The sequence below is a fragment of the Botryllus schlosseri genome, chromosome 11, assembly GCF_051294905.1.
Source record: "Botryllus schlosseri isolate E-star chromosome 11, Bs_hap1, whole genome shotgun sequence".
In the NCBI taxonomy this organism is placed as follows: Eukaryota; Metazoa; Chordata; class Ascidiacea; order Stolidobranchia; family Styelidae; genus Botryllus; species Botryllus schlosseri.
In genome coordinates, this window is record NC_137246.1 from 19416745 (window position 1) to 19439679 (window position 22935).

A 22935-nucleotide genomic window follows, 5' to 3' on the forward strand; every position below is an offset into this window, starting at 1 on the left:
TGTACACTGTACAGTTTGGTTTAAGTTCAATAATTGACGAATTTATCATACATTCGACGTAGAAGCCATGCACGTTACTTCTTGTGCATGGGTTACCAAGGCGATGAAGTAAATCGATATATGTAGAGAGGTACTTCCCCGATTTTGAGCCGCAGTTCGGCTGAAGATAAAAACGATAGATCGAAACAGTCCGACATTGTTGCTGTGTTGCAGACTTTAGCGCGAGGAGTTATGCTGATTGTGGAAATATATCAGATACGTTTGATAGAATGAATGGATGTAGCTAGAACGTGAATATAATCGATGTATGATTTGAGGACGAGTAGTACACGTCAGATTCCGTGAGCATGATCATCCTGATCCAGGTCGTGAGTCAAAGGTATGTAAATTTGCGGGCAGGTCTTCGTTTGTTCCCAAACATTATTCACTGACCCTGGACTTGAGTTAAGTTAGGTTACGTTACGGGATTAGGGCAAGTGTTCGGTTAACTTGGTAACGGTCCGCAGAGTGAAATAGGTGGCAAGTGGCAATGTCACGTGAAGCTTTCCTTTTTTTTTATTATATACGGTACTCAATTATTCTATGCAAGGAACCCTTCTATCACACGCAACTTGATACCGAAAACATCCACTGTTTTGTTTGTCTGGTGAAGATTCGGGGACTGAGAGGCTATGTGTAATTTTAATTCTAAGTGAATCATCAACATTAATTTGTAATTGTAACTCCATCGTCCTATATTACAATCAAATCACAATCTAGTGCCGCAATCAATATAGAACAACGTCAAAAAGTCTCTGTTTCCATCTTGAAATAGCCAATTTTATTGTGTTCAAATGCCAGAGAATTCCAAATTATACTATACAAATGAAATCTCAAATGAAAACGCATTATGGATATGCATTAAGGATTGATTGGAAAGCATCAATGAAAAATGCTAACATTGGCTCTTGTTTATAGCAGCAATCTATAAAGATACAAAAGTTAGGCCATAACCTATGGCAGGCTATATTAAACTGGTGTCATATTTTTGCAAAACTAGTTTTGCACGCCTTGTCATCCTTATTTTCGATTTCCAATAACATTATATTGGTTTAATAATATAATGTACACTTCAATTTCAGATATGTTGTTAGTCTAGTATTACACCATTAGGATTTAATAATAGGGCTGCCTAGCTAAGAATCACTTCACAATACTTTCCGCCATGTCAAACTCCCCTCCTCAGTTGAGCCAACAATCGTTGGAAGAGTTTGAAGAATACGAGCGAATCATAGAACAAAACCGGGCTGTCGACAGCAGCGACAGTGACGACTCGTCAAATTCGCAAACAACTCCCAAAAAACCTCACGGCCGGCTGCCTGCTGATACTGGCTATCACAGTGTTGGAGATTTTACGTTTTCGATACAAGATCCCACGTCCAGCGATAGAAACGACGACAGGGTGTCATCGAATTCGACAAGCGATGCTGCAAGCGTTAAAAGCGCGCGATCATCCGCGCGAATGCGAAATAATGCATCACATGCACAATCTTCCGATATCGATGACGACAAAAGTGAAAAATCTGCAACCTTTGCGAGTGCGTCAATAGAGCAAAACGAGAATATTGATCCAGTCCAAAGCGGCACTGACGACGATGGGAAACTTGTCGCCACCTTTGGTACGACAGAAAACTTCCAGGCGCTACTACAAAGACAACTGGATGACGCAGAGGAAGAATCCAGCAGCTCTGAGGAGGAGCCGACCCCTGTAGTCGAAGAGAAACGGCCCGCGACCACTCCAAGCCCCAGAGTTCAACTGCCCCGTCCTAGAAAACCGGCCTACATGAGCCGAACCACGAGATCCCCGGCTGCCAATAGAGCGCGCCGCGCCAGTCAGAAATCAAAAACGTGGGCGCCACGTTCCCATTCGCCGGGATTTCCGGAAAGCAGCGACGATCTGAGCGTACATTCGGACGCGTCCAGGACTGAATTGCGAAGGAAGTTACGAAAGGAGAGAGTCGAGAGAGAAAAAGAGAAATCCGTTAAGCACCAGCTGCAGAGCGAGTACGACGATTTGTTGACCAAGTACGCGGAAGCCGAAAATGTCATCGATCAATTAAGAATCGGAGCGAAAATCGACATCATGGCACAGCTTCCCGATGACGCCGACATGGAGAAGTTGAAGAAATCACAAGAGGAATATGATACTGCAAGGTCCGAGCCAATTTTGGACCTTTCACATTCTCCGAGATCAACACGTGATGCTGTCACTGATAGCAGCCTCAAGCTTCCTGCTGCAGCTAACCGCGAGTTTGCGCGTATAGCGTTGATACACGACGCAGACGAATTGCGAGGTCAGATGGAGTCTTTCGCGGCGCTTCTGGACGAAGGCCACCACATTTCCGACCGAGAGAAAAGAGATGTGCTGGACAGCATAATCAGCAATGTCCACAAGTTAGAAAATGATCGGATGAAGGCAGCTAGGGATCATGAAGCCGTCCGGCAAGCTGCGATATTAACCGGGAATGCGAGCGGCGCGCTCCTCGAAGATTTTGATCCACAATTGGAAATTGCTGGTAAGATTTTTCAACTGAATCGACTTTTGGAGGATTTAAAGGATAAGGTAGCCGTGGGGTCAAGTTTACCGCAGACGCCGACATCCGGACGAAGGCAATTTACTACAGACGAGGCGTCGGAAACCAGCGAGTCCTGGAACAGCAACATCGACGATAGGTTCAACCAGCAGTTGAAACTTTACAACAAACCGGCGTTGGCTGATGAGCAGTCGGACACGACCGTGTCTAGTCATTTCTTGTCTAGCGACGATACCACAGTCGAGTTTCCAGTGGATAGGGAATCGCGACGCGATTTATCAAAACAGGGTAGCGACGATATGCCGGAAAGGTTTTTAAGGCCTGTATCAAGCCGCAGGAATAGTTCGTCGAAGGGTACGTCGCGTACCGTGATCAGTAACGGCGACTCGAGTCCGTCTCGCAGTGTGAGGAGCAGTTATTCACCGTCTAAAGTGGATTCGATGTCGCAAAAGTCCCCGGATTCGCGAAGAAATTCGAAAAGTCGATTGCCCGTGCCGGTATCTTCATTGACGAATGAGCGCCCGGACAGAGCGGGTGGCAATAGGAAAAAGTCGCCTTCCAGCAATGAAATGGACGGGGACAGTGGCTTTGTAGGGTCTGTGAGCAGTAGGGAATCGATGGCGGCCAAGTCGCCCCGTGCTGCGTCGCGGAAACAGGAGTTATCGCCTGTTTTATCAGTACCACCTAGTGAACGCAGCACGGTCTCTCAGTCGCAGCAAACCCGAGGGTTGAAGCCGTCGGCCAGACCTAGATCGGCATCGCGACATTCAAACGTGTCGGCGCCACAGTCCACGTACACCCAAGACGATACGAGAAACGAATCAGACTACTTCAAGCCGGAAACAACCAAAAGCTCTGCGTCGAGTAGAAAAGGGCAGAAGAAAAAAGCCCCGAAATCAGAAGACGGTAGTAGCGTGTGGTCTGTGCCGGTAAGATCGGCACCCCCTATTCCGTCCCATGTCAGAATCCGCAAAGGCGTGTCGGGAACACCGCTTCATTCTTCGGCGCCTTCTCAAAACACATCGCTACGAGAAACGCTGGGGCACGGCTCTGAAAAATCGAGACCCAGCAGCAGGAGATCGACCGCGAGCAGGGACAGCGCTCTGGATTTGATTCGCGGCGAAATAGCGAGACTCCGGCAGGAGCTTGTGGATAATCAAAAGGCGGCCGAAACACGGTCCGACAGGGGCCGGTCTGCGGACCGTAAGCAAAGCAGAAGAAGAAGTTACGCTTCCGAAGATCTCAGCACAGAGACAGAATCACCCACGCAAACCGAGAAGACATCCGCTAGGCAAGGACGTAGCAGGAGACGACATTCGACCCAGGGAAGACGCAGCATTTCGAAAGGCTCTGAAAACACCGGGATCACTGTAATCGAGAGACGAGACGCGAAAAGTGGCAGCGACATTCCGCTTAATCAAGCGCACGAGCAAGCTGTAAAGGAGGAAACAGTTCCGAAAGGCCACTGGGAGTATATACCGCCGTATTTTTCTCCAGCCGTTGGTCCGCAAATTCTCACCCCGAGACACGTGCCAGTTCCTACTGTAGTCGCTACCCCGCTGCCCCAGCCTGCGATGGTGCAACTCGAACCTGCTTTTTACAGCCCCGTTCGGTACCCTTCGCCGGCTAGGATTTACGTTCCGATACCCGCTTACGAATCTCCGAAGTCCTCGTTTCGACCGGAACGCATTGTTACGGTTCGTACGCGGCAAGACAGCCCGAGGAGGTCCGGTAGGACGAGGGACGCGGAAGAAAACGATAGGCCTTTAAGACGAAGCCACCTCAGATCTCCAGTGAAAAGGTCGTCGTCGGTGCCCCCGCTTCGGCAAAGCATCCTAGATCCGCAGTTGAGCCTGTCCCTGCAAAGAGCGGAAAGGGCGGCCGATACCCTGCAGCGCAAGTCGAGGTCCATGTACCGGAGTTTGAGGGATACGTACAGCAAGGCAGAACTTTCTTTATCGTACGTTTAATGTATTTTACGTACGGTGTACTTTGTACCAAGTATTTTGCGTTGAAACGAATCAGTGCCAACAGTTTGTAACGAAGCTCAATTCTTCCGTACGCAGGGATCAACGATAGCACGTTTTTTACATTATTTGTATTATGCCTTTTATTCTGTGTCGGGGATATATATCCCTGTTCTGTGTGTACGTCTCTTCAATAACCAGCTGTCCTACGGACTGCCGTATAATCCGAGTTTTTCTCGAGTCAACATTCCAACTTTTCTATGAATGTTTGAAGTGTCTTCTCGTCAGATGACCATTCAATTTTGGAAGATGTCTTGAAAATGCATGTAACATCTACATATATTTGGCACAATATGGGTTTTCATATCAACATTGGATCCTGTTTCACCAAATTATTCCATAGTTAAGAAAAACTGTTAATAGGTCTACCTAACAATCAGCTTTACCTTGTGATGTGTGTATGTCTCTCGGTTAATATATGGCAAGACTTCAATCGAAGGGCTCTGCTCCTATTATGTGTAAGGCTTAATGAAATTATTCGTGTCTGAATTCCTAGTCATCCCATACAGCACTCACAGTGTCTAATTTCACTCCATTGTGCCTTATGATTAAAATATCCGTTGTCTTCACTCTTCCTATTTACATTGTGAATTCCACTCCACTGTAAAGCTTTATGAGATATGCCTATGTTTCTGCGAGCGATCTACTTTAATGGTGTAACATTGCTTCATAGTACCTCGAGTTCTTATTTTGTATTGTGTAATTCAAACTCTCAATGTGAAGAGCATGGACAGATCCACTAGCGTAGACTATAATACACACATTTTTCATTGTGACGTATGTTCCAGCATACCGCACTTTTAGATGATCAAAGTAACTCCATTGCAACCCTTCCAATATGGTGGATTGGTATGAAGTTTGTAGAATCTTGGACGCTATTGCTAATTTGGGTTATTTGTGCAGATTTCACAATACACACATTGCATGAATTTCATTGTTTGGTTTTACCTTTGGACTACTCTTGCTTCACAATATTGCCACATTGATTTCTGACTAGTCCAGAGTGAATAGCAATTTATCACCTTTTCACCAATTCTCTATTGTGATGTGACTTGCTGAACCAGTGGTGGTAGTCTGAGAATTATATTTCAGGTATTTTTATCCTAAACTGCACCGTTGTTGTGGATATTGTGTATATATGTTCAAAGAGTTTTAAAATTGTACACATCGTAGCATTATCATTGAAGACTTCACTGACTATAATTTACGTTTGTGTAATGTACCCACAATATCTACCTTGCTGGGACAAAGAATTTTCTTGCTTATTTTATCACAGAGTAAATGCAGCATTGTGAATTGTGTATATTCCATTCTATATTTTCTGATATGTTACCGATGATTCTGTTTTAGATCACTAGCCGTGCGCCGATAGTGCTTCGTATTTAAAAGTATGCAGAAAAGCTTCACGCTGCGGAGTGGGTATCATATGCCACCGAACATCACTTATGTCTTTGTGCCACAATATACGCAAGCACGTCGAAGAGTGACACACAGAAGGGAGGGAGCATATCGAAGTTCAAGGCGTCGTTACGATCAAGATGACGATGAGTTTTATTCTCAAGAACGCTGTTCATGTTCTTCTGATGCCAAAGTCAGTCAGAGCCTGTCAAGTTTGTACCAGTTAACTTCTTTGGATAAATCTCTGCAAAGGGCTGAAACGGCATCTGGAATGCTAAGAGACAAGTCTCGAAGGATGTATAGAACATTCCGGGACACTATTTAATAAAAAGAAGGATCATTTACGAGACGGTGTTTCTTACTCTGATGATTCTATTGTTCAATGACAGCACTATTTGTTTGGCGATGATAAATGAAATTTGCTTTGTGACTTAAGCACAGCTAGGTGCTATGAATCTCATCTGAGGTCAAGAATTATGGCGCGAAGTGTTTCCTATAATATACGCGTACCGCTACAACAATAAAAAGGAAACACATTGAGCTCTTCACACTATTTTTAATACTTTTGTTCAATGGACAACTAGTGATGTATGGATAATAATGTATGTTGACCTGATAATGTTCTTTAATCTCTGACTTCGCTGCAAAGCTAAAACGGGTCTTGTGGCCAAACAAATTTCCTCAATTGTGTGTAATGTGGTGGTGTCCAATTCTGCAACCGTGTATAATGGAAATATTCCTTTTTTGTAAACTAAATAGCTTATAAAGTAGTTAGCGAAGCGTATTCATTTTACTTAGTTTTACCCGTCTCTGATGCAACCCAATTTACAAAGTGTAGAACCTATGCAGGATGTGTCACATCACATCTGCAAGATTCCTGTTTTTGCAATGCTCGCTTTACGTTTGATGATTTAGCTTTTAGCAAGTTCTCTCTCGAAATGATGCCGATTAGGTACAAGATAAAATTTGATGATGCCAAAACAAAATTGCGTCAAGTTACAGATCACCTCACCAATTGTATAGCACTGAATATGTAACTGTATTGGACTATTGACATGCATTTTAAAGTTTCGTTCTATGTCAATAACAAGTAAGCTTCCTCCTGGTCAATGGTCATCCTGCAATGCACTTATTTATCTACATAATGGACGGCCTTACCTCCTGCATAGAGGTACAGTATGAACATGTATAGTGAGCCTTTGGAATATTTTTTTAACTGCATGTGGCCAAAACAACACTTTTTCTTGATACTGGTACTATTCAAATTCATAATATAGTAGACTACCTTATCTCTCTGGCTATGCATGGCATTCACCACTGTGATAAAAAGTGCGATACGTGTCATTGTATCATCAAACCATATAACATGCAATTTGGTCTTTTTGAATGATTTTGTATTTTAAAGGGATTACATTCCATGAAGTTCTGCTTGTTTTGCACGAAATCCAAATGTTGTAATCTCGTGTTTGAAATTGGTGATCTTGTGAGATGAAGACATCTTCATTACGTATCTTAGTCTAGTCATTGACTTGCCCTCAGATCGAATTGTTACGGTTCTTCCAATCTTCTTATTGACAAATCAAGTTTTTCTAGTTGCCATAAGGATATTGAAAATGGATTTGTACAATTATATATGCGGTGCCAAAATGATTGATCTGTTTCTGTGTGCTAGCGAGACTTTGTTGAAAAGTATTTGCTATGCTACAAGATGGATACTCAAAATTCTTTAATATTTGACAAAGTCTTTTCCTGAACACTAAGCTTGGCAAGAATGGTTGAGATGATATTTGCTAACGCTCCATTGTTTGCTAATGATTGTGACACTTGAGATAATCGGTGTATCTTTTGTAAGGTTTCATGCAAGACGATTTCTATTTATACAAGGTAATGTATTCCACATCCCTTTCAGGCACGCCACAAAATTTAGGCTTTTGTGCTCCACTACAATACACTGTTATACTATGTTAACCGATATTTTTCTTACGTCAGGTTAAGAAAGCATGTGTTGTTGACATATTTTTCCTGTTGACTGAAGCTGTTCGGTTTTGCGGTTGTTACCATGGATAAGTATGCTGGATTGCCAAGTTGGATACAAAAGTCAAAAAAAACTTTGAGGCAAACGCAGGTAATTAGCGGCACGTTACCTCTGTCCTCAGACACATGTTCCTAATACACTAAATATATGTTATCGGAATTAATCCCTTAATATAATGGACTGCGATTCAATAAAATTACCGGTGTTTCAGTGTACAAATGCTGTTGATTTATGCTTTTCGCCAAGGTCATAATTTAAACATGGTATTCATTTCACTAAAGTAGCCTGCTTTTGTGTGATAGGAATGGCAGACCTTTACCATGAAGCTTTATGATGTCGTCCATCATCAAATGCACGAGATGGGTGTCAGCTCATTTCATGAACTCAACCCATCGGAGAAAGAACTATTGTTACAAAGAGGATTCCATGCTCTGAGGAAGAGTGAGTTACTACGGGTGTAAATCATGTGAAAGACAATTTGTACTGATCAAATGTTGACCTTAAGTTACCGATTAAAATGAAACTTGATATTAGCTCGTTTGATTAAATACGACCATATTTCATCTGAAATCCACGTTGACAGTCTTAATTAAGATAACTTTGTTGTCGTTATACTTTACTCGCGCAGGTTTTACTGTACGAAAAGGAATTTACTTTGAAGTATGCTCTCCAGAACAATTGCTCCATAAAAATTATTGCGTGCACTTGAACAATTGTTCCGCTGTCGTATCATGATGGCCTCCGCCATATCCACTCAAAGATGGGTTAAATAGCACTTGAACTGTTCCATTAATATGGACAGGATATCATGTCCTTGTGTGAAAGACGTTATCTGCAAACATCTCGTTTCATAGACTAGCAGCAATTTTTATGGAAAGAGCGTAATACCGTACACTAATACACTTTGCACTCAATCTCCTTATAGAGTGTATACCTCCAGCAATATGATACCTTTGTTCCTTATTGGTAGGCCTACTTGGTAATTAATACTAACGTTTTTTCCAATATCTTTCAGCGGAAGCTTATCACAACTTACTGGAGGTTGTTTCCGACACTCTGGATGAATCTGTGAGCAGAGAAGCAGACAAATTGTCAAAGGAAAAGATTCAGACCAAGTCTAGGCTCGAAATTTTGCAAGATGAATGCGGCAAAGCAGTTGTGAGTGGCTAAATTATGATGATTGATTTTGCCTATAAATCACAAGCTGAATCGCCCCATACCAGGGACATTGCGATATATTCAGTGGTGACGCAATAGTAACCATTCAAATTACCACTCATGTATAGGGCTTTTGTACCATACGTCTGTGGTCTTGACTAAAAACAAAAAAGGTCTACATTTCGACTCGACCTCCGTTTTACCCAATTTGTTACGGAACTCAGACGTTCACTGTGTCAAGGTCGAGTTTCTGATGGCATTTGAATACTTTTTCTAGAAGAAAAGGACATTCAGGTGTCCTCTGAGGACACTTTCAATTTATTGAAATAAGGGGAAAAATCCTCACTCATCATGTACCATGTGGGTTGACGAATTTGCCATGGTTCTCTCTATCTGCCCTACAGTACCACGCCACATTTGTGGGCCGAATGAGATAGCACTGAGAAGTGTACACCAGTTGTAGGCTACCAAACTTGAAGGCTTCACATATATCAGCGATCTGGAACGTCCTAACACTACTCCCCGATCTCTTTTCAATTCTGTATTTTACATGAACTCATGCATTGTATGAACTAAAAAATTGGACCCATAATTCGTGACCCTTATGAATTTCAATAACGAACATGCTTGTCTCCAGACAGCTCTTTTACAAAAATGGCCGGACAGCAAATCATCACTCCGACAATGCCTCAACGTCGACACACCGGTTGAATTGCGATACGTAATGTGGAAGAACTTTTTGAAGAATACGAAAGGTACCCTATTTTTTGCAAGACCACCCACTGGTCTGTGCTTTTATTTTGTTCCTACTATTATGTCATTTCATACTACTTCACTCCTTCAGTGAAAGAAGAGTATTTGATGCTTGTCGCCAGCAATCCGGAAAAGCTTGTTTCGTCGTTGGATTTTGAAATATCCCAAAAGTGCAAAATGCTTCTGGCATCGGATCCTACACTGAAGGGAATTTCGAATAAAAGTTGTGAGTACTTTGGTACTAGATCACTTTGCTTTCATAAACTCAAAAGGGAAACATGTATGGTATTCTCAATCACGTAGACCCCCAACTCGAATCTGAGTTGCACGTAAAGCAGCGACACTATTGACTAACTCAGAATCTTGTGTGTAATACGTTGAATGGAAAATATGAAAAATAAAAACACAGCCACATAAATTTGAGACACATCATACAATGGTATTGCATCACAAGACTGGCGTATTATCAGTTCATCAAAAACACCATTTAAATACGAGAAATATACAATATACGCCTACATTTCGCCATCATCACATAATATTATGTTCAGTAATTTCTCTACTGAACCTAAGGAATGCATATCCTGCATATTTCTATGCTGTCCGCACCAGTCCTGGGAATATTCCGGACCTAGAGGACTTTTTGCATGCCGGGATGCTCCAATCACGATGTAATGATATTCGGTGAAATGTCAATCTCGCTTTGCCTTGCCCCTTCCTTTCTTGAATATTCTGCTTCCGCCTCTTTTTAACATAGGCTGAAAACAAGGAGATGGCTGTTTTGGTGAATGCTGTTGTGAAGTCAGACAAATACTACCCAAAGGCAACACTACTCTTATTGTAATGTATGCATATCACTCACTACCAAGTGAAGTTTACCTTCCTCCTTTAAATTGTTATTGATGATAACTGCAATAGATGTGAAGTGAGCATCACTACAGATCAGAGCCTGTGAGGGCCAGGTTATGCCTATTTGTACTACCAGTACCTAATCAAGTGAAATTTATAAGACAACTGGGCAAAAGAGCATTTGTATCACTGCTACTGAATGTATTTTCAAATGTGCCTATTTGAGGTGTCGTTGGTCATTTCGTGCCTGTCACGAAGAGGCATCTTGCTATTTCAAAAGAGACAGCTAACTGCTAAAAGTGCACGTTGATAAAATGGACTTTTTGAAACTCATGATATTCATCTTCAGCTTCTACTTGGGATAGTGTTGACACGTCTTTGAAATTGCTAATTGTAAATGCATAGTAGGGTAGTGTTAATTGATAGCGTTATTTCTAGTTCTACTTAGCTTTTGTCAACTCCAGTATCAAGAGTTTGGTAGATTTATGATATAAGATTGTTAAAATTAGTAGTGATGGATTCCTTTGTCTACCACTACAGAAATGATTTTAAATGGCACCACTTCTACTTAAGTTGATTTGAATGGTGCTGCTCTACTTGACCTAAATGACCAGATGACTATTACCATATAACCATTGGCCGCTCACCTGTACTTCAGTATGGTCCATCTTTCTAAGGACGGCCTCGTCGTCTCCCTTGCTGCGTTGCACAAGGATTTGCGCCTCTAGCTTTTTGAGAAAATCCTGCTTATAGATACGATCGTCGAGCACTTGACATACGCACAGCTTGTCCATATTCGGATTGTGGTGTTGGCAGTTCGTACTTTTTGCCGACAGTTCGTCCACCAACTGGATGGCAAACATGTTCACTGATTCGTCGGAATCTTCAATGTCTATCACAAGCTTGATGTCACTCAAGGGCAGCATGCGGATGTGCTGAAAACATAAATTGAATATTATCGTTATTTATCCATGCGGATGAATTTCTACTTTCCATTGGATAAATTTCAAGCTATCAAAGAGATGTGCATTGAGAAATTGTACTTCTTTACCTCCAAAGGAACGGGGCAAATGAATAAACAGTGGCCTAGTTGTAATTTCACACAAAAATTCTCTCTTATCCTACTATTCATCAGTTTCACCCCCTCAGCACACGGAAATATTTGAGGAACCCTGGTTGGGGTCACGCATCTCAAAAAATTGACTAAACGTACGAAACAGCTTTACCAATAAGGGAATTGGTAGAAAATTTCCGCTCTGCAATTGCAAGACACCTGTAGGGAACTGTGCATTGCAAAAGCGGGGGTCATAGATAGATGTCAATTAATAAATAATGCTTCTGAAAAGATCAATTCTATACCGGGATAGGCAACGCTGCTATCCACCGCTAGCGAGTAGCGAGTATTCATGCAATGAATACTCTTGTTCCATTTTTGTCCACTGTGCTAGTATAGCAGATAAGAATATATCTACTGTAGAACCATATATAGAATGACCCATATTGTAAAAACAATCTCATTGAATGAATAAAGCTGAAGGATTCGTGAAGTTTTTTAATCACTGGTGTTTGTTGCGAATGTACATTGGAGGATGATTCGGTTATGAAAAGGTAAAAACCAGTGATTGGACTATGTGCAGTGTCTATCCTCCTGTGCGTCAATGTATTCAATCCTAGCTCACCTTGAGTAATACAGTTCCGGGCGAGTGTTTGAATTTTGACACTTCGATCATGTCAGTTAGTAAATATAGAGCAAGCCTGTCGCCAACTCGATAAAGACCTTCGTTCAAAGAGGTGACGTTGGTCCTTGCTACAAAAGAACGGTTTGAAGAAACGATTTCCGCAGGACACGATTCCACCTGGTAGTAATAAAAATGAAGACATTGTTGATATTGGGTCTGTAAAACACTCGGCTATTCAAGTTTATCAGTGGTGAAACACTGCCTACATGTTTACAACACGGACATGAACGATATTGCTGAAAACATTGGGATGTAAAATTAATAATAGAGATGTGGCCTGTTGTGACAAAGGCTTAGATGAAACTTCGCACAGTTCTAGAATATTGTAACTACTGTATGAACGTAGAACGTGTGATGCAATAATGTAGGACATAGGCAGGCATGGTTATTTTTGGCATTTCGGGAACCAAACCATGCCAGTGAACTTTTATATTTATTTGTGAGAACTAGCTGCTTTTCTTCTTGACCAATAAATAGATTGACCTAATACTGTATACGTGCCAGTCACCATCACATTAGATTAGGTAACCTTCTCCATGAGAAATGAATGAATATATTTGATGAGCTGGAGTTAGTGCATTGCACAAGTGCACAGATTAGAGCTTACTTCATAAATTATATCGAATATCTTCAGTTTCCCTTCTGTCTTTCTCTTATCTTCGTTGATATGCGACAGGACTTGCTTTAAAGATTCTTTTGCCTTTTCTAGTTCCTTGTGATCACGAAGTTCTTCCGGTGTTCTTCTTTGCATGTCTACAATAAATGTTGAATAGATAATTATATGTAGAAAGATTGGACCGCATCATTTTTCTGGAATCTCGTCAAATTCATTTCATCAAATCACATATTATTTGGATTTTCTGCATGTTAGGTTGAGGTACTGACATTCATTATACGATTACCCACCGCTGATCAAGAGAGACATGCTCGGCAAACGTTGCACAGGTCGGATCATTAAAGCGTCTAGCGGTTGCTTTAGGCACAGTGGATTGTTGAAGCAATTAATCAGGAATTCTGAGAATTTCTGGTTCGACTTCTGCTGTTTCAGTATCAGGTCTTTACCCATGTCGAAAAAGTTCACGTATGGAGGATACGCCTGAATGTATAAGGAAGATTATGTTATTTTGAATCATGGTATGGCATCTTTAATCTATATGCATCTGGTGATCTGCTGAAGGCACAGAAAACAAACTTTGACACACTTAATGAAAGTAATAATCAGCAGTCATGGAGATATTGTAGCTTCCGAATTGTTGGTGGAACAACATGGATACTTCTTGGGTATTTTATTCTTCCTAGAATTCACATGACTCAACAGGTGACCAATTCTATACAATTTCCTGTTACTCTAGGAAACTGCAACCGTTGGCATATTCTTATTTCCCATATCCATTGAAAAAGTATAAAGCAGTCACTTCAGATGTGATTACCTTGGTGAGTTGGCCTTGATACTTTGTAATTATGCTCGCAATGCAACAATCTTCATCCCAGTCAGAGATCACATTGCTCAATTCTTGGTGAATCTCCGAGTGCACCGACAGTATGTCCGATATTCCGTTGAATATATTTTTTATATCTTCTGCCGCCAGAATTGGATCTTTATCTTCTACCGCTCTTTCTAGTGGTTGCTTGTACACCTGCAGTGGCACATACTTAATACCAAAACCAATGCAGCAGACATGCTGTATGGTCGTCAGTGGATTATAATGTCTCTTTCATTACTGAGCATAAGCAATTCCAGCAGGCTACCATACATTCCAATTTCTACCTCAATGATGATCTTCAAATTCCGAATGTATGTCGTCTCTGTCTGAAGTAGTTCCATCGCCGTTAGTTGCCTTTTGGATGGGGGTGTGCTTGTGATTGAGTCACTGAAAAGGAAATTTTCTCTTTAAACTGTTGCGATATACATCCAATGATGTAGCATTTCTGAATATTGAATCGTTGATAATTCTACATCATAATCAAGTCATGAAAACAGATCAGCATACGTATCGCCATTCTTAGACTCCTCGTCGCTTGGCTCAGTAATCAGTGGGATTGTTAAGCTGTGGTGTCTTTTCAATTGGCGAGATGCGGGTGGCGACCGCTCTCTGACAGTTTGATGGAATTTAGGAACATTGATTCTGCTCCATTCTTCACCGTGCGGGCTGAATTTTCTGTCATGCTCTGTCAGCAATGGTGTTTTATCGCTATCTAGCTGATATCCTGAAGTTGTGGGGGACTGGATATCACAGGAAGAACGCTGATTTTCTGTATGCTGTGAATCATCGTCTCCATAATCGCTGGACAGCAATGGCTTTCTCTCAGAATCCTAGATTAATAATTCATGTTTTTCATGTGGCCATACATTGTAAAAACACGTCTTACATCTGACGAACCCTTGATGCCGAAGCACTGCAAAATCTTGCCGAAGCAATTCCCCATAGTTTCTTTCACAATCGTTACCCAATGTACAAACGCATGACACTCTTATTTTCTATGCTCTAATTCAAAGCAGCTGTAATTACTACATGAAAACTGTTAGCCGATTAAATCTAAACTCCCTGCAAACCATCCGACTAGCAATACATATTAGTCTAAATGCACTATAGAGCGATTCGATACCCATTCTCCATGCATGACATGAATAATTTGATGACTTCCTATGCAAACTACCCAAACATTCGATACCGCACACTTAGGCACAGACCTGTTGTTATCAAAACTACTACACTACAAAATAGCAAGGCTTCTCGCAAGTGCCGACACAATTGATCAGGAAGTGCTTTTTCATACATATTCAAAAACAAAACCATTGTAGCTGAAACAAGTATTACATACTGCATACACCAATACGATAGCAGGATGATAATCCAGCTGCTTTCTAACTCAATTAAATTACCGTCATATCATAAGCTTGTTATAAAGCGACTCCTTCCACCGTCGGCATTCATGTGATATCTAGCTTACTGAGGTATTTTGATAGGGAATCCACCTTATCTCATGATACTGTCGTATAGTCACATTTTCAAAAATTCCAAGACTTTTCCTAAGGTATGATTGGAAAAGAGATGAAGGATTCAAATGTCGGCGAGTGCTACAAAGCTTAATTAATTGCTAGCTTGTCTTTGTGACAAAACACACTGAAACTGTTGATTTCCTGAGTTGCCATGTCTATTAAATTTATAATAGCCTGCAGCTTCCCATTGCCATAGCCTGAACTACAAGTATGCTCGGTATGATAGGCGGCTATTACGCTTTCTTCAAAGGTTGTGAAACACCAATAATATGCTCGATTGACTGAACTAATATCAACGTCATGTGAGACGCTTGTAATCGTGATCATTCAGCAGATGTCAAAGTACAAATGACTCATTACATATTTTGATTTAGAAATTCCATATTGCAAGAATATTTCTGGCCCGATGTCCATAGAAAACTAATATGTGAAACTTATTCATGACTGCAACCTGCAAGGCTTCTTTATTTGACTTATAATGCCATCCTTCAGAAAAGCAATGGTTGACTTTGTTGTGATGATGGAATTATGGTGATACATTTTAGCACTGACAGGTGACAGTCAGGTCCCGTTATGCTGTTGACAAGTCTGAGATATATAAGTACATAGTGTCTGTTGGTTGCTAACCTCATAATTTCTATAGGCATGCATACGTCAAGTTGAGATAACATAGAAATAGATGACTTCGGCCTTTTGCAAAGTATATAAGGTGATGATTTATCATATTCAATTTGAAATGTTAATATTTGAGAATCATTGCAAATGGATGTTTGCAGAATATAACTAAACACGTTGCTATAGCAAAAGTAAATAGGATCCAGTGATCAGTTTAGCAAGTGCGGAAAGACCAGTTCTTTTTAACAAGGTCTCAACCCACTCCTTTCCATAGTACAACACTTTCTGGTTTCCCTGACATCCTTACCTTCTCATTAAAACATCTTCTTGAAGGTCCCCACTTCTGTTGTCTTTTTTCTTGAGACCTAATCTTCTCCTAATTGGGCTAATAAGCACTTTTGCACCAGCACCTCCATCTTGAATAAGCGTTGCTCCCAGGGCACTTAGTGATGTGATCAAACTTAGTTTATAGAAAAAACTGAAGCTTGTCACAGGCCCTGGCATGATGAAGCGTATGATACTGCAGGCATCTGTAATTGAGAGAAATATCTGTTAAAATATGTTTTTGATGATTGCGGTTCAGTAGTGATGTACTCAGTGCAGAGGTAACGAAACATTGATATGAGTCGGAGTCAGATATGACTGAAATGAATCTGGTTGAATTCCCACATGGATAATAGGTCTATGGGAGTGGTGCAGGATGGCTTACACAGAGATGTAACTTCCAATTCATCTGATTGCTATATTATGACTCGGGATGTCATTATCCCACAATGTAAAGCCTTGCTATGCTAATCATAAATCAGCCGATTACTACCATACTCCATGCAGACTAAGGAAGCTAAGAATCACTTCACAAATTATGTCAAAGAATTGACTGAATAATGCAAGTATCTCGATAGATAAAAAGTACTTTATACTTCATTATTGACCATCTCCATAATTATATAATACGATTGGGTTATTGTTGAACACTACAAGGGTAGGAGTGACGAAATGATTTTTTTGTCAGCCATAAATAATTTTCGGTCATAACATAACATGGTATATAATTGAAAAAACAAGTTTCAAGACACTTCCATAAACAAAATCATATTTTTCACCACCAGCAGACTTGAAGCGAGGCAACCAAGGCCTTCTAACTACACAACATCATGGGTGGTTTATCTACAAGTTTTGAACCATGAAAAATCTTATGAACTTGTCTTACAGTAAGTGCAGCACTCTGCAGTGTGTAATCTTACTTGCAACTGCTAACATCTTTGTCAGATACTGCTTCAGATTCCCCTGACTAATGGCCAGAAAATTTGTGACTACATTGCGCTTGTACGTTTCTGCTCCCACTACTGCCACGGTGCCGAGTAGAGATGCCCTCGCTGCAAGATATCAGAAACAAATAATTTTAAACAATTATTTTGAAGCACATCGCCAACTTACCAACAAAATTCAGCCAGCTGTGAATATACCAAAATAGAGTCCCGAGCAACCCCACTTCTTCATATGGTAAAAAATTTCTTGCTGAAATTAGGTGTAGAAACAAACTGGAGCAGGCTAGGCATCCGATGGCTTGGAAGAGGTGCTCGGGATTCATTTTCCGATTGTGTAACAAAGTATGGTATAATTATGTAGCTAGCTTACATCTGTTATGCGGACAGTGCATGTTACTGTTATGGAGATATTCAACATGTATTGTTAGGTAAAAATATCAGCACCTCTACAAAAACTTTGACTATGTGTACTGGTTTGAGGTGGATTGATTCGTGTCATCCACTGTATTTGATTAGTTAGAACTACTAGCTACATATTCCATTGTGACCTCACCATGGATAAATTGTGCCAACTACCTTTTACGTCAGCAAAGCTGTTCTGCCACCTAATGGAGTTGCCCTACCTGACAGATTGAAGCGAAATGATAGCCGAATAACCTTTAGTTTACACCAGATGTACTTGTTACGGATTGAATTATATTTTTGCACCATCTGTTAAATAATTCAGGACAATATATTTCCTAATTGTATTAGCCTACATCAAAGGTTCTCAACTTCCCTTGGACAACGGGCCGCATTCTAGCAGCAGAAAACGGTGCGGGCCGCAAAACATTATCATGTATTTGTGGGCTACTATTAAATTAAGGCTACTGTAGCCTATTTACGAGGCGTATACTGGCATTTAGTAAATTTTTATGCATTCTAAGGCATTAATGGATAGCGTTCGTATATTTGCGGTTGCTGTTTTTTGTGAGAATATGTTTCTTCCAGCTTCGCAAGTAATGGAGCGTGCAATGCATTCGTTGCCTATTCGGCATATGCACCTTTAAACTAACCCGTCCACAATATAACCTAACTGTATGTCTCAATGCGGGAGCAAGAAAGTTCAAAATTACGGTAATTTTTTCGTGACAGAGGCCATTATCACATTGAGCTCTCAGTGGTATGAGAAGCGTCATTTCTGAGCAAACCAATCAACCCTTCTCATTTCCTTCCATAGATGGAGCCCTGCACCAATAGTTACAAAAGTCAGCTTGGTCAATTTGATGATTTACTCTAGTCCCGTGCCCACGCTTGCCCTGCCAGTATTTCCTCTGCAAATAGTAAATATGTCCCCTGTGATAAAATGCACCTAATTACCTAATTAATTATGAAATGTCTGTGGAGTCGATGGATTTGTCCAATGCTAGGTTGCTAAAGTAAGTCTATACGCGGCAACGTGTTGCAGAACATGTTGTAAAAGATATACCGACATTGCTGTTACTCTTCTGGCAAGGTTGAATCATATAACTGCAGCTTCGAAATTTGTCAGGTGATGTTGTCCTTGCTGCTAAGATTCGGTAACAGCGAATATTCGCACAGTATGTTAAAGTTTCATTGAAGTGACGCCTTCTCTAGCATATTTCTTGGGTTTCGCGATACACCAAGCAATTTCGAACGATGCGTCTTAAACATTGTCGGCAATTCTACCAACGCCTCAGAATATGGATTTCCGGCTTGACAACTAGCTGGTGACGTTTTCTAAGATCAGACGATACGTATAACTATACAGAAGAAACTGCCGTGGCATCATTTTAGGCTTCTACGCTTCGTTACGACAACTGTATTTCGACAAACATGACAAATCGGTTTCTCATTAATATCTGAGAAAGCAAACCCAGTTTTCGCTGTTTAATTTCCCGTTCCTTGTTCTTGTTTTTGTTCGAACGATTTGCAGTGAGTGAAACACTCTTTAAAAGTGTACTACACTACAGCAGGAATCTCTTGGAACAAGAGTTCATCTAAATACCGATTCAAAACAATAACAATCAACTCGATAGCATATATCAAGAAACTAGAACACAACAAAGAATGAGTAGTCAATTACAATTACAAATAGCCTATAATTAATATGTAACAATACTGTGTCAGTAGTAATTGCGTTCATAATGAAAGACGTCGCGGGCCGCAAAATAACTGTCTGCGGGCCGCGGGTTGAGAACCCCTGGCCTACATCAAACCAGCGATGACTCCTGTCCATGTTGATAACAGGCTTCAGCTTTATTAACAGTTCTTGGATTCAGTTGTGATACGACCCAAAGAGACCCATAGAGAGCACATAATTTGAGTACTGAAAAAATTGATCTCTCTTCACTCGACTCTAATCATTACAATTAATACTCGATTCAGATTTATTTAAGTACTTGAATCATTGAAATAACCCATATTGTGATGTTAACTACACTTGCAGATATCTGCTATATAGCAAGATCTAACAGACCATTGCTCACTGTATGAAATCACTGATCTTGATCACTCATAATCATCAACCAATACATACACAGGAGACACACTTTGAGTGGGAGGTTATGTTTACATTTAAATCGCACTTTCTTAGTTCAAACACATTGCAGGCAGTTGAAGCTATACATCGCCTTTGTAAGTGGATTAACTAGGACGTGTCAACGTTTCTATCACAAATTTAATTACAAGGTCTGCAACAGTTTAAATTCGGTGTTGTTGTGCATAATCTGCAATACTGGCCAATATAAAAAGCTAGGTGAGGTGAAGGCTAGCAACATTACCCAAGTAAATTTTTAGCGGTAGGCCTATATATGCTATTGCTATATTGATATGTACTAACACCAAAACTGAATTCACACTTTCTGACGCATATTAGTACCTTATACGAATAAAGATTCTCTCTCTATCCTTCATTTCCGTTCACGCTACTCGGTTCGTCAGAAGTGCTATGAACACAGCATTTTACGTATAATTTGAGTCATTAATAGCCTCTATCATCAGATTGTGCCGTCTGTAGCCCTACATCTTTGCATTATCTACCGCAAGTTAACCCGGGAAAGTCGGCCGCCCACTGAAAAATTCATGGCATTCGAATCGATTAGGATATGACGTAATTCTAAATTCCTCACATTGATATGCGACTCTATTGGATATCCCAGACATAAACAGTAACATGTCGCGGCAACCATGTCTGCAACGCAGCAAAACGCGAAACAATATGTTGCACGTGTCTACCTGCACAAGCATAAGGCTGCATACTAGTATATAAGCTTAGCCGATAGTGAGATGATACCTCCCGGCGAAAACGTATTTCCTTCTTGCTTGTTACGCGCTGAACGGACTACGGAGCTTTTGTAACTTCTTCACTGACTTGGTCAACACGTCTGATGTAGGTACCGACAGCCTACCGGCCGCTACACACAAAACTGTTTGGTCCTCTCTGATCGCCGCGACTATATGTTCAATGTTCATCCAGCCATGCCTCGAATATCAAGCGATGTGCGATGTTTGCGTTTCGGGTGTGACTAGCGAATTTGTGATAGGAAACGAGCATAGGGTAGTTCACAAATCGCTCTATACCCATAACCAACCAGGACTTAAGCTACTTGTATTATTCGTGGTTGTTCTTATGGAAAATTTGAGTATTAACTGGCGCTATCACAATAAGTTGAATTTCAACGTTATATGATTTACATAAATATTTATACAGCTTCTTGGAGGTACAGAACTTCAATATACAATTGAATACTTGAATAGTATTGAATTGAATTGAATTCTCTACTAGTTGCTGACGATTACCCCTGACGAGTGTCAGCCGAAAATATTCGGGTTCATTTCAATATGAATACACTATTCAATAAATAGTTATTTCTGTCAAATTCGGGCCAGCATACATTATAAAATATCAGGACCAAGATCGAAAACTCTCGGCACTAGGCCGAGAGGGATGTTAAATTTAAAGACTGTAACCTACTTAGTTGTTTCGACAACTTATCTGTTCATTACATTGCATTGTGTCATGCGTATCCCATTATACAGTTTACACTGTGTGATATGACCAGATAAAGATAATACAGCCGCTGATTATGAATATGATTGTTCCCGAGTAAGAATTGAATTGATGTCATGACATGACTTGTGACCATGAAATTTCCTATATCCACACTGCGCTGATGAGTGCAGGAACAATGCATTGCCATGATCAAGCGAACGATGATTGAACCGGTTATGTATTGTTTGCTGCTATCATATTCCATACCTGCGAAAGCTGGGACTTCAAATTATGTCACATATATAGCTTGAATATAAACGGGATGGAATATATTCACCATATTCTTTCAAAAGCCTGTACTTCTGCAGCCAGCGTATGCTTTAATGACAGACGAAATTCTTCTCCCTGAATAAATCCGTCCCGGCCCAATGCCGTATCTGCAGCTTCGTACTTTATTTATCAATTTAGTTTTATGATATGATTGTACAATGTACAATGTACAATTGTACAGTACATAAAGTAATACACCGAAGAAGATGACTCGATGCTAACGCATGCCAATTATCGCAATAATCTGCTGCTACCCATTGCACAAAAGTGATCTGAATGGTCTGGTGAAGCTGACAAACTGATGACTGATATGCCTTTCCGCAATGTTGAGATGATAATGACACGACATCGTAACAGAACGAACGCCTTTACCGTTGTGTTGTAGCATTAGCATCAACATCAAGGAAAATACACGCCTGCAGGATGTGTTGTCACAGTGGTTGTTGTATTAAACTTTCACTTCAGTATATACAACTCGCACTTTGCGCAGCTAGGTTCATAAAATAGGCCCGTCGTCAACTGAAATTCAATGTTAACGGTAGACTTCCAAGACGCTCACACCTGATCGTTATTGCTTTTATTTTTCCTCGCACTGCGCTATTAAGCTTTACTTTCCTTACGTATGTAATTTTACGGTTCTATGATTGCACTAAAAGCCTGGCATTTGGTGTAGGCTCCCTATCGGAATCAGGTATAGTTCGATTGTCAAAAATGCACCTATTGACTGTAAAGCAGTGGTTCTCAACCGCCGGTCCGCGACGACATTCCTGCCCGTCCGCGAGGAATATTACAATTTTATACTTTAATTTCAAGATGCAATGTTGAAGGCTTGTCCTTTGATAAAATAAATAAAACATCTAATTTTAAACTGATTCAAAACTTCGTGCGGTAACATTAGGGCTAGAAACATGTTCGATTTGACTTAAAGTACAAGACGTTTCATTTGACGACATGCGAGCGACAAAAATAGAACAGATACGAGCTCACTCATCGCTAAGCAGCGGAGTTTGATCATTGGTTTTCGATTCATTTATTTTGTGCAGGACCGTAACTGGGACACCCCAAACCGCCCAATTGGAGAGGGGCCGAGCTTGAAAAGGGCCCAAAATTATTTCGCAAATGAATATAAATCATAGCGTTTTATTTGAAACCTTTTCCAACATTTTTCAATTTCTTTTCGGGCTTGGCACCATTT

The 22935-nt window shown here is 40.7% G+C and overlaps 3 protein-coding genes across 5 annotated transcripts in view; 2 read left to right on the plus strand and 1 right to left on the minus strand.

Annotated features, from left to right (window-relative positions):
* Positions 1–1059: 1059 nt before the first annotated feature.
* On the plus strand, positions 1060–4688 carry LOC145449764 (uncharacterized). The gene has a single exon (XM_080328186.1). It carries the CDS (start codon positions 1205–1207, stop codon positions 4541–4543), a length of 3339 nt encoding a protein of 1112 aa, XP_080184312.1. The 5' UTR covers positions 1060–1204; the 3' UTR covers positions 4544–4688.
* Positions 4689–4718: 30 nt separating this feature from the next.
* LOC145449773 (uncharacterized) overlaps positions 4719–22935 on the plus strand; it is a 30101-nt gene continuing 11884 nt past the window's right edge. The window contains exons 1-5 of one of the 2 annotated variants that reach the window (XM_080328196.1): positions 4719–8123; positions 8336–8474; positions 9049–9191; positions 9829–9946; positions 10036–10170. In XM_080328196.1, coding sequence (XP_080184322.1) covers positions 8058–8123; positions 8336–8474; positions 9049–9191; positions 9829–9946; positions 10036–10170 — 601 coding nt within the window. In that variant the 5' untranslated portion in view covers positions 4719–8057. Of the gene's footprint in view, positions 8124–8335; positions 8475–9048; positions 9192–9828; positions 9947–10035; positions 10171–22935 lie in introns of those variants that run through there. The other variant, XM_080328197.1, reaches the window with a different exon arrangement.
* On the minus strand, positions 10296–18132 carry LOC145449775 (protein ECT2-like). Of its 2 annotated transcripts, XM_080328200.1 has the most exons (10): positions 17586–18132; positions 17393–17524; positions 16456–16678; positions 14301–14403; positions 13963–14169; positions 13439–13628; positions 13140–13285; positions 12473–12649; positions 11441–11728; positions 10296–10702 (listed from the first exon to the last, which is right to left on the minus strand). In XM_080328200.1, the coding sequence occupies exons 1-10, from the start codon at positions 17737–17739 to the stop codon at positions 10637–10639; spliced, it is 1686 nt and encodes a 561-aa protein (XP_080184326.1). In that variant the 5' UTR covers positions 17740–18132; the 3' UTR covers positions 10296–10636. The 2 variants fall into 2 exon arrangements, with proteins under 2 accessions (XP_080184326.1, XP_080184327.1); XM_080328201.1 differs by lacking the exons at positions 16456–16678; positions 17393–17524; positions 17586–18132 and adding exons at positions 14524–14846; positions 14903–15819.

Bases quoted from the DNA above. Each gene is read 5' to 3' on its own strand.
- LOC145449764 (XM_080328186.1), top strand. From the start codon at position 1,205: ATGTCAAACTCCCCTCCTCAGTTGAGCCAACAATCGTTGGAAGAGTTT.
- LOC145449775 (XM_080328200.1), bottom strand. From the start codon at position 17,739: ATGAATCCCGAGCACCTCTTCCAAGCCATCGGATGCCTAGCCTGCTCC. The intron at 14,170-14,300 runs GTAGAAATTGGA...GTGCCACTGCAG, and splicing joins ATTTGAAGATCATCATTGAG to GTGTACAAGCAACCACTAGA. The intron at 13,629-13,962 runs GTAATCACATCT...TTATACATTCAG, and splicing joins ATCAAGGCCAACTCACCAAG to GCGTATCCTCCATACGTGAA.